The 12,682-nt window shown below is 39.5% G+C and overlaps 1 protein-coding gene across 3 annotated transcripts in view; it reads left to right on the top strand.

Moving 5' to 3' along the window:
- Window positions 1–11,175: 11,175 nt before the first annotated feature.
- The window catches only part of LOC134187898 (deleted in malignant brain tumors 1 protein-like), a 4,904-nt gene continuing 3,397 nt past the window's right edge, over window positions 11,176–12,682 (top strand). For all 3 annotated transcript variants that reach the window (XM_062656071.1, XM_062656070.1, XM_062656072.1), the window contains exon 1: window positions 11,176–11,324. In XM_062656071.1, the coding sequence (XP_062512055.1) occupies window positions 11,267–11,324 (58 nt within the window). In that variant the 5' untranslated portion in view covers window positions 11,176–11,266. The remainder of the gene's footprint in view (window positions 11,325–12,682) is intronic.

The raw sequence follows: 12,682 nt of genomic DNA, 5'->3' as shown, positions 1-12,682 counted from the left end.
GACAAGAAAGGTAGAGAAAGCTGATTTAGCTCTTTTGGTTTGTATAGATTATAGAATGTATTACACCTTCGTGCTGAAATGTCTGGTTTGTTTTGTCTCTCATTTAGTAAGGCGAACCAATAATCGCATTAACTTTTCGACTGTGCATTCAGATGCGTATCTACAGGATGGTGGAACATACCATTGCGACCCATAGGCGTAGGTAACTTAACAAACCATATTTTGTAGGTGTAGGGTTATAGAGGTAAACCTATTGTTAATGTTTATATTCAGGGCTAGGGATTATCTATTTAATTATTGTCAGTGGTGCGATTGTACTATTATCTAAGCCTTAATATTTAAATTAATATGAAGACAAAGAGAGTGACACCATGCAGTACACACATCATGTATAGTGAAGTCTACGTTGCAACTTCAGTTTTCGTTTAGACACCAATTGTGGTAATCAATGAATCCTGAATGACATATACCCTCACTTGCAAGATTAGTATTCATGTTACTTCATCATGTCAAGGTCTAGATATAAAAATTGAGGCACCGAGAGGTCTCTATAAATCTTTATTGCTAATTGTAAAAACATAAATTGTGTCAAGTCCACATTCTAACATAGACTATGCCATAGATCTCACCTTTAGAAAATTACAATAACAACCTAAGATCATTAGTAAAGATCACTAGCGGTTGCCTTAGATGATTAATCTGTGTTGAATCTGGAAGTCCACGCCTTCTGGGCTTTCCACTTCCAGTCATACGCAGACGTCATGGCAGTACACCAGTTTTTCACTGATCTAGCTATAACTTCTGCGTGCTTTGTTTGGAATAACGAATTCGTTCATTTTGAATTCCTCTTTCGGTGCCTGGCTGGACTAAACGTCCAGCAGATTAAACATACAGACCGATATCAATGCCGCGCCAACCCATTATCCACGCATACTCTCTGTTCGAGTTCACTTTATACATCGTAAATCTGCTATAACACGCTTACCCTAGATCACAGAAAAGCTGAACACTATACCGTTCGAAACCGTCAGAGCTTGGATTTCCGTGTACACGGGTTTCCAGCTTTCTTGTAAACAGGAAAGAGCAGTATACGATATATGCATATGAAGAAGGCTAAGTGGCGAATACTACACATTATCAGGCTATCATAATAATTATTGTATTAGGCAATTATCTAATAATTACGTCACTAGACATCCACTGTCATAACTAAGTGAACAGTTTTGGTCAAGCACAGTGATCTAGGGAGTTATCGAATGTTAATGGAAATCATAGAACTAGAGCATTCTATTTCTTTCAAGCCTGAAATTTAACTCACCCACTGAGTGACCACTTCCTGATCCTCTACTTAAGTTATAGGAGGTAAAGAACACACTTGTCGCAACTGTAATCTCGTTAGCCACTTCCGTAAAAGTAGGACGCAAACAGAGAGTCGTTTCAACTTGTTCCCAAACTCGCAGCTCTAAAGAGTCACTGCCGCTACTATTAAACACTGCTGCACTGCTACGTGTACATGTAGTGCATCTCGGCCCATGGCTAGCTAAAATCGAGAAAGTACCCTTCTACTAGAATTGGTATCGGATACGTGCATAAAGAAGTTATTTATGACGGGTGTACATTAGAAAAAACACTCATGATCAGAGTGCTATAAAATATTATTGACTGCAAGACTTACCACTAGTAGCTAGAGAGTACATCAAATGGAACTAAATGAAATTATGTCATTAGATAGTTTACATCATTTCCATTGAAATATGACAAATATGGTGAGGCACTGGGTCACGAAGCTTTCTACTCTTACTGCCAACTCAATCCAGTAGACAATCCACACAGTCTCTTACTCTCAGATGAGGAAAACCTCTTGCACAGTTCCTGCACATTCACCTAGAGATAAAGTAGTAAAGAACTTACTTTGGTAAACAGTAGTCTGTCGTTGAAGATCGTACGTGTTCGATTACCAATAACCTCACACCGCAGTAGATCTACATAGATCACCACATAGCGGTTCCAACACGATCAATTATGCCGAAAAGAACGAACATGTAGCTGTGCCGAAGTTCCTACTAAGATAGCTAACGTCTAGATAAACAGGAGCTCGCAGTCTAGATATCTGAACGACATAATATGTATACCCTGACCAACATCATGCAAGAAGCTCAGTTTTCTTACAATAATACATTCCGTCATCAAACCGCAACTTAAGCTGCAGGATATTATCTGATAAAAATCGTTGGAGCTACTGTACGTACAGGTGACACACCTTTGGTGGAATGTCAAATGGCAATGTCAAATATCGAATACAAATATTCTGTCAATATTAGTTGACACTCCACCGAGTGTGTTGTCTAGTTCTTCAACCGTCAAATGTCAAATATTTGACACTCTAGGAAACGCGTTGCCACCAAGTACACAGATATAGGAAATATCGAATATCTGACTCTCCACCGAAGATGTTGTAGCTCATCTAAGTATATATCTACAAATGTCAAAAAGTCAAAGATTTGACATTGCAGCAAAGACGTCGCACCCGATGATATACGTATCTATTTCTGCAAATGTCCAATGTCAAACGTCAAATATTGACACTCCACCAATGGTGTTGCATTCATGCAGTGTCTCTATATATGTAAATAAAGTTCTAGACAATCAGCAGAGAATTTGACTGCTAGCCTTTAGCTAAACAGTAGACTCGGTTCAGTGATCGCTTCACCTATTGCATTTGTGAATATAGTCAAAGCAATGAAGCCCTTCAAATATGGTTTTACAAAGACTCTCTTCATTCTCTGCAATTAGTAGCAGCTAGCGGGTTTCCAGCACTACAGCAGACATTAGTGAAGGTCTTGCTGTACTTTGATGCTCCACTGCCAGAGTTGAAAGTAAATAATTGTAATAAGTAAATATTAATATCAATAATTAAAACTTTTTCAAAATAATAATACAATAGATAGAGGTTTATATGCAAACTTTACTTCTGAAACTACATATTTGCCAAATTGATAGACCTTTCGCTTTTTACCCTCAGGATCTCCAGCAGAAAATGACCTTGTGTCCAACTCATCATCTTGGATGTCGTCTTGCATGGTAGTTAGCAAACGGTACTTGTCATCGGCAGTTAGCTCTCTTGTACAGACATGTGCATAATTATGGAGCCACCCTCATATCAGCTGAAGCATGAAAATCAACTAGTGCAGATTTATGAATATACCTGCTGACCCACTGATTCTACAACAAATCATGCTGTTTGCGTATTTATATGGTTCTGATTGGACGCTTTGACAACCCGAAGCAACAAACGATTAGAGAATGACCAGACTAACCACCGCCACCATCTTACTATGTCCAAACCGTTCATGTTGTGATATCACAAGAACAGACTCACAATATGCCGGTAAACTAAAAACGTATAGTCTCCTCTGACATAAACAAAGTCATCTTATTGTTTAGAATCTTTTGTAAAACGATTTTTATTACTAACTTTCAAAATGATTGAACTGACAGCAAGAAGCAATCATGTAGGTCACACATGATCACCTCCAATCTCAGACACGTGGATGGCACAATCAGAGCCATTACCTCACCATTATGACTTGTTTTGATTTACTAAAAAAGTGCAGCTGTTGCCGTAGATGCATGTAATTGCAGCGTCCGAGAAAGTCCAATAATTTTTAAATCTAAGTTATATGCTCAGGGTGGCTCCATAATTATGCCCATGTCTGTATGTCTAATTGCAATCTGAAGGAGACTGCTTTGCAAACCCTCCTGCTCCTGTAGTTGAATTTTGCTGAGGTTCGCCGTCGAAGGTTGTACATATTCTTGCGACAGTTGCCTTTGTTCATTCCGCATCCCTGATTCTTGTGCTCCGTAGCCTCCATCGAACGCTAACTCAAAAAGTGTTGGCTGCTTGAATTTCTTTGAGTCATACGTCATGATCAGATGCTAACGTCACCGTCAGCCGACCTTGGCAATATCCCGGATATGGGCTACAGTCGCTGGTGGACTTGAGTTAGACTGTCTTCACTCAATTCGCTAGTAGCTATCTAGTACAATTTTGTCACACTCCAATATGTCTCACTTACGACCACTAGCTAGCCACCTCCTTCTAAAAATCCTGGATCAGCGCATGCTCCTGGGTCCCTTACAGGGCTTTCAACTGCTATAGTTAAACGTTAGTGACAGTCATTAATAACAGCAACAGTTTTGCCTCCGCAGGACGGAACAGGCTCGTAGTCACCAATTTGATTGTGGCGGAGTGTCGTCAAAACCAATTCTATTCTACATTCCACAAGAGTGTCTTTCATAGATACCAACTCCTGTTTTTCCTACATTCGTCGCTGGAAAGGTCGTGAATTGTCATTTAGAGTTTTAACTTTTGAGTTTCATTTGGTTTCACTCCATCGTCTCTAGGGAAGAGCTTATGTTCCATGGAACTGCGGTAATTCCACCATTAACTCTAGTTTTACAATATGATGCTTCGGTGTAATGTCTTGGAACAGCTAGGAGACTCAGTCTCAAGTTTTGATTGTTAGCAAAAAGAGAAAAGAAGAGAGGACTTTGCGATTGGAACCATCAGTTTCATTAGTTTGTGACTTGTAATGCTGTTGTTACATATAGATATGTACTGCCTTAATTAATTAGAATATGACAACGCTCGCAATGCTATTTAAACTTGTAACTGCATGTCGTTAACAATACGCCAACATAACTAATCACGTGTGCTAGAAAATATATAATGTGAATGAATGCAGAAACTGTCACTAAACTGAAATTGATCTAGTGTAGTTATGATTGATCGGTGTTATCTGTATAGATGCCAACATAATCCATCTATACAAGAAAAAAGGTAGTCAATCTGACTGCAACAATCACCGTGGAATCTCTTTGTTGTCTGTTGCTGGCAAAATTATGGCCAGAGTTCTTCTTGATCGTCTTGTCTCAAACTTTTCAGAGAGTATCCTTCCTGAAAGCCAATGTGGTTTTCGTTCTGGTCGTGGTACGTCCGACATGATTTTTCAGCCAAGCAGCTTCAAGAAAAGTGTCGTGAACAGCACATGGATCTATTTATGGTCTTTATTGACTTGGTCAAAGCGTTTGACTCGGTTGATAGAACTGCCTTATGGAAAGTTCTTTTGAGGCTTGGCTGCCCGGTTAAGATTGTGAATCTAATCAAAGCCTTTCATACTGGTACGATGGCTTGTGTTGTCGAGGATGGGTCAAAGTCAGAAATGTTTGCAGTAAACAACGGAGTGAAACAGGGCTGCGTTCTAGCACCTACTCTTTTTAGCATTTTGTTTTCCGTGGTTTTAAATGATGCCTTCAAGAACATCCGAGAGGGTGTTCGAGTTGAGTTTAGAACTACGGGAGGTGTATTCAATCTCAGGCGCTTACAAGCCAAAACAAAGGTTTCAGTCTACTGAGAGAACTCTTGTGTTTGCTGACGATTGCGCATTAGTTGGTCACACATATCAGGCCCGTAGGAAGCAAATAAAAAGTGGTACGGCCTAACGCACGCTAAAGGGCGTGGCTTTTGATTTAGTGCGCGTTAAAGCAAGAGACCAATGCTCCAATTAATAATGATTATTTAGTAAACTTTTCAAATAGTGATTCCCTGTGCTCAGACCCTGCTACGAACCTATTCCCAATCTCTGCTAAATCTAAATCATCAGTAAGGTCCTTGTGAACGTGCAGTACCATACAATTATTAAGCCTGATTTGGCTCATTGTGCTTCGAAGGTGAAACTGAATGGCAGTAGGCTGGTGAGGTGACTCACTTAAAGAAGGCGTTGATCTTGTATCGTTTTTCTTTCCAATAACAGGACATTGGCGGAGAAAGAAAGAAGCCGGATGAGGAGCTTTCGCCATTGTCAATAACGCGCGTTATCTGAGGCCAAGAAGAGGGTAGCCTCGTACCCAGGCCCTCTGTATGTCTACCTGTGTGTGTGTGTGTGTGTGTGTGTGTGTGTGTGTGTGTGTGTGTGCGTGTACGTGTGTGTGAATGTCTGTCAGTCTGGTTTCAAATTGAATGCCTCCTTATATGTGTTTGTTTTTCCTCTTCTCTCTCTTTCGCTCGCGCAGAGAAGGGTCTGGCTAGGCGAGGCTACAAAAAGTGGTGCGGCCATGGCCGCACCAGCCGCACCGGCTCCTACGGCCCTGCATGATATGAAGACATTCAACACATTGTCAACTGTTTAGACAGATCAACTAAACGTTCTGGCTTGAGTATCAGCTTGAAAAAAACAGAAGTGCTTTTTCAACCACGTCCAGGCTCAAACTATAACCCTCCTCCAGTTATGATTGGTGATCACCCATTGTCTTATGTCAGCAATTTCAAGTATTTGGGTAGTTTCCTTTTGAATAATGCAACTGTTGATGCAAATGTCTCTCATAGGATATCAAAGGCCAGTGCTACTTTTGCTAAATTGTACAACAGACTCTGGCAAAGGCATGAAATCAAACTGACCACGAAGGTTGCAGTTTACAAAGCAGTAGTCTTATCAGTTTTATTGTACGGATGCGAGTCATGGACCCTTCTTCGTCGTAACCTCAAAAGTTTGGAGAGTTTTCATCTGCGATGTCTTCGCCGCATATGTGGAATCCAGTGGACTGACTATATACCCAGCACAGAAGTGTTATCTCGTTGTAACCTCAGTGGCATTGAATCTTTTGTTATGAAATGCCAATTTGGCTGGGCTGGTCACATGTCTCGAATGCCTAATGATAGAATTCCCAAACAACTCCTTTTGGTCAACTGGAACAGGGCCATCGTCATCAACTTAATCCTATATATGGAATATTTTATGGAATATATATGGAATAATATATGGAATAATATACTTTATGGATATTGTGTATTTATGTATGTATGTATGTATGTGTCGCTCAAAAGCAGGACTCATGTCTCACATGCGACACAAGAAACATTAAAGAGTCATCACTGAAATCAGTGGACATACCATCATCATCATCATGTATATATATATATATATATATATATATATATATATATGTGTGTGTGTGTGTGTGTGTGTGTGTGTGTGTGTGTGTGTGTGTGTGTGTGTGTGTGTCTGTGTGTGTGTGTGTGTGTGTGTGTCTGTGTGTGTATCTGTTCGTTTGTAGCACTATAACTCAAGAATGATTAGCGACAGATTGGCCCCTTGATTATTGACTATTTATCTAATCATTGCGATATCGCGACTTAGACTCCTTTTGCTTCCGTCCTTTTGGCAGATGTGTTATATGTACATATACTGAACGATATATTGTATAATATACTCTATAACATACAGAAACTCAATTGCGGAGCAATTTATCTTCTACTTTACGTCAATCATTGAATTTATTTAAGAAACTGTATTTTATAATTTAAATTTTACACTGTATAGTAATCTATTTTTATCTTTAATTTCTTTCATCAAGAAGCTTGCACTCTTATAAACACTTTGCACTCAACAAAATGCACTCTTATAAACAATTTTCCTAACTTAATATTGATATTTTCAATTACAACATTTTGCAGGCCTTTTGTCGAGAATCGTTTACCACTAGAGAACGTTACTTTTTCTCTGGTCTAATCGTTCTTGCCGAACTGTACACAAATCATTGATTTTTGTTCTTTGTCAGTAAGCTCTCTATAAATAAACTCCTTCTTTACATCAGAAATCTTATGAGAAACCGATTAACTACAATGAAGCATGATCATTTAGATACTTGAAATTGAAAATTTCACTATTGTTTATATATTATTTAATATTTTTGTATTTTTAGGTACTTGGTTGAGTGTAATTTGACAAAGTTACCCTTTGATATATTCGCTCCACTAGACAAGTGTACTGTGTGAGTAGCCTTCCGACCAATCACTGAGCTAAACGCACGTGAATCACGCCAGAAGGAGGAGTTTTTTTAGCAATTCCGGCAAAAGCTCCTCCTCCTTGCCTGATTCACGTGCGTTTTCTCAGTGACTGCGCGGAAGAGCCTGGCTGCCAGGCTACTATGTGAGGAACGACAAACGACTATATTTTCAATATCTAAAACTGATTTTGTGTCAGTTGGCTGAATGCTGTAATTTGAAAACACTGGCAATGGTCCATGCAAACGCGACAATGTGAGAATTTAAACGTCGAAAACAATTTTTTTTAAATTTTAAATTTTTATATATTTTTGAGTGTTTTGTTTAGTCAATGTGTGACGAAGGGAAACGGAATTGTTTTGCCGTATGTCGGGCTCAAGTCTGCCGCGTCTTTTCTGAGTACGGTTTCATTTGCAACATTTCGACATGGCGCTAATACGTATAAGCAACTCGGTTACTCACGCGCCACTACTCTCTCAGATTACGGGCAAGGCAATGGAAGAATATGGATAAGCAATATTAATTGCCATTTTGGGTCTTATTCACGATTAGATGACTGCCCTTTCTCACGCTGGGGCGTACGCAACTGTAGTCATTCTGGATCTGCGAGTGTGATGTGCGGTAAGACAATTACAATAGCAGTGGATATTGCTGTCTTTTGTCTATAGCTTGTTTTGTGTAAGAATTCAATTTTTAAGATCAGTATTTATAATTTGTAGCAGAAGCGTAGGAAAGAGTTATTAATAGACAATGGACTGATGACGTCACGTTTAGCTTACTAACTGTTGATAGTATATTGTTAATAATTTATTAGTAGAATAGGAAGTCATGTACTATCGACCTCTTTTAACGATAATTGTAGTTATATGAGTTTGTGTGAACGATTATATGTATATTCGCCGTCAATTCTTACACACACACACACACACACACACACACACACACACACACACACACACACACACACACACACACACACACACACACACACACACACACACACACACACACACACACACACACACACACACACGGTCTTCCTATTTTAGTTTAGATAAGGAAGAGTCATATTTAATAGATTAAGTTTTTACCGTATGTGTGTTAGAAACCCTAGTACCAACCACTGACTGGTGGTTGTGGAATAGAACAGCTTCCCCATCAACACATGACTGGTGGTGGACTCATACAACAACAACTTACCCACATGACTGGTGGTGGCATACAACAACAGCTTACCCACGTGACTGGTGATGGTGGTATACAACATCACCGCCTAGAAAAGATAATAAATCAGGTAAGATTGATATATTCCTGGGTTTTGAAGAGTAAAAAGTATATATTTCTTTAATATTAATGTCGTATAGAGAGTCCAATAATTGTTGGAGTTACAGTTTCTGTAATATCGGCTCTATTGGTATTTGTTATCGTTTTAATCGTCATAATTCGGGTATGACGCAGACAGTTGACCACTACAACAACGGCGACAACAAGTGCTCAAGTATTGGCTGGACAACCGGCGCAGACGCAGTCTGTAATATTCGTACCATCTGCATATCTGAATGTGACATATCCCTGTCTTCACTTCAATTCTAATGAATTGACAGCTCCGCCTTCGTACGAGACTGTGATTGGCTATCGAGGCGATAATCAAACAGTGAACTTTGGTGAGATGAATCAGCAGTACGTCGCCTGACTCCATCCGCATTGAATGGAAAAATTTGCTGTCTAAATATTTTGTCTCGTAGCTTAACGGTGTAATGTGTGCAGTTGAATTTTAACAAAATTAATAGTGAATGGTTGATTTTGCTCATTAATATATTTAGAATGACATTTTTAGATGAGTTTGGATTATTGCTGGTAAATTAATTAATGTTCTGTGTAGCTTGTATTGCTATTATGTGAAAGTATTTTAGAGCTGCACAGCTTAGGCGAATATGTCTCATTCTTCGCTGCGTAACATCATTGTATTATGGGAACACATGCACACACACACACACACACACACACACACACACACACACACACACACGTACGTAAGCACACACGCAATCACAAATGCAAACACACACACACGCACACACACACACACACACACACACACAACACACACACACACACACACACACACACACACACACACACACACACACACACACACACACAGACACACAGACACACAGACACACAGACACACAGACACACAGACACACAGACACACAGACACACAGACACACAGACACACAGACACAGACACAGACACAGACACAGACATACACACACACACACACACACACACACACACACACACACACACACACACACACACACACACACACACACACACACACACACACACACACACACACACACACACACACATCTGCCAAGCCTACTTTCAAATCCTTAGTTAGTTATCCACGTAATTAATTGCCTTTGCATTTGAATGCCAATTTTGAAAACTGCTAGAAAAGGCTGTAAAGTTGTAATTGTTAAAGGCTAATGCTATGAGTGGCAACTCATTGCTAGTGCATGAAACAGTGAACTTTGATGAGAGGTCGTTCGACGGCTCAGCGTGTTACGCATCCAATGCCATCGACAGTGACTATGACTGTGACTGTGACTGTGACGGAGACTAGCGCTCATCTCTATAACAGTTTATATTGTGCATTTGAATTCTAGCGATAATAGTAATGAACGGTTGATTTTTCTAATAACATGCTGAGTTTCTGTTAATTGTACGGGGTATTACAATTGTGCGCATGCGTATTGTTGTGTTGAGCGGAAGAAATACATACTTGTTTGGTATTTCAGTCTCCAAACACGATTGGCTTGCTACGCATGAGCGGCAGTTTCTATCACACTGAATTGTCAAGAGCTTGTATTATTGTGTACCCTAATTAATTAATATTAATGGAAATCTCAAAGGCAGCTAGATGACAATAACTGTGGTATCAGTAAGAGTATTAGCAAGATCATATCACATGATAATTTTAATCAATAAAACTGAAGTTACATTCTGGTGTTGGTAAAGTCATTAACACATACACACACACACACACACACACACACACACACACACACACACACACACACACACACACACTCACATACGGGATGATGAATGGTGCAGTTGACAGAATCTGCATCAACTGAACAAATTTTGGAGCTAGGAATGCTCTCACAACTGCTTAGCAATTACAGTCGCAGTTTCCGTTAATTAACTGTTAATGCTACACGACAGGCATCGTAGCTACATGTTTACTAAAGACTCGGTGCCATAAACCGATTCTCGCACGTGAGGTGGTGGGAGAGCTTGGGGCGGGGAGAAGTAGGAGAGCGCCCGCACAGCCCTCTGCCCCACGCGTGCAAAAAAGCGGTCTGCACTTGTATTTTGTTTATAATGAGTCAGGCAACCGGCTAGCCATGGTGCTATTGAAGATCTGCTTAGTTTTCTGTTTCCTTCACAGCCAACAGTTGAGAAGTAAGTATTAATTAAAGTAATCTGTGCGGAGTCTAATTCTAAATGCACGTGACGGTGTGTACGTACTCTAGCTAGGTAGAGGACAAATATTTTGCTTGGGTACGCAAGACGTATGTACGAGCGCTGATTTGAACGTCTGCAGCTAAAATGGTTTGCTGACTGCTCGAAAGCCACCATCGACCTGTAATCGTGACGTTCGTCACTCACAATGCAACCTGTCAAGTGCGGATCGAACCAGATTGTTGCGTCATGGTACATCCGTTTAGTTGACCCTCCGTATCCGGTCATCTTGAGACTGTACGGACCGTAAAGTCTTGAGACCTTTTGATTTACGAATAATTTTAGAGGCTAGTCTCTCTCCGCCCTGCCGTTCCCCGGATTGTCACGAGAGGATTGCCAATCAGGGGAATACCCTCGAGATTGCGCATGCTGTAGGGCTTCCGCCCCTAACCAGTCTACTATCTAAATTTTTAGTCTAGGTGAGAGATGTAACTACCCATGATCTAACATTTGAGCAATGTATATCTACAGAAATTACTGCAAAATTCAAAGCATGCGATAACTGTGAATGCAATTGAATATGCTGTCTCCTGTAATAGCAGAGCTCCGATTATTTGGAATCATGGGCATATCTGATCACTTGGTAAATGTGCAGTTTTTGAAGTAAAACTGCACATACAAACTTGTACAGATCTTGTCAATATTTTGAAATAATTTGAATATTTGATATTAATATCTCTATCTATAATAGTTATTTGGATGTCACTTTAGCTGCAAAAAGCTAATGAATGTCTTGAAAATACTTTTCATTCAAATCGTACTTCTGTTGGTGATATAAGTTGTTCAATACAAATATTAAGTTTGAAAATAATTAAATGCTATCTTTATGTAATACAAGAGCTCGTATTTGGAATCGGCCAATAAGTGTATATGGACAAATCTAATCACTACTTCTGCAAATGTACTGTATCTGTAGTAATCTGCATGTAAAAACTTGTACTGATCATGTCAATATTTTGAAATAGTGTCAACTCAAGCTGACATTTCACGAGTTTCCCACCGACGAAATACTTAGAACAACAAAATTAGGAAAATCAGAAAATGGTATCTAAGCAAGAAGTTTTCCTAGAAAATTAATTAGTATTGATTTTGTTGACACCCTGCTACAATCAAAAATTGGTTGACTGCACAAGCCTGTTCCGTCCTGCGGAGGCAAAACAGGAAAATTGACTGTATGCAATAGTGTAATTAACACAATCTGTGATAGCTAGACAGTAACAATTTGTAAACTTCACTTTCAATTTTATTAAAACAGTTTGAATTTCAATTGATCAGAGCTGCTGTAGCTTATAAACGTG

This window comes from Corticium candelabrum, chromosome 12 (assembly GCF_963422355.1).
Source record: "Corticium candelabrum chromosome 12, ooCorCand1.1, whole genome shotgun sequence".
NCBI classification, from domain to species: Eukaryota; Metazoa; Porifera; class Homoscleromorpha; order Homosclerophorida; family Plakinidae; genus Corticium; species Corticium candelabrum.
Note: the sequence above shows the minus strand (reverse complement) of the source record. Positions and strands in the feature narration are given on the sequence as shown.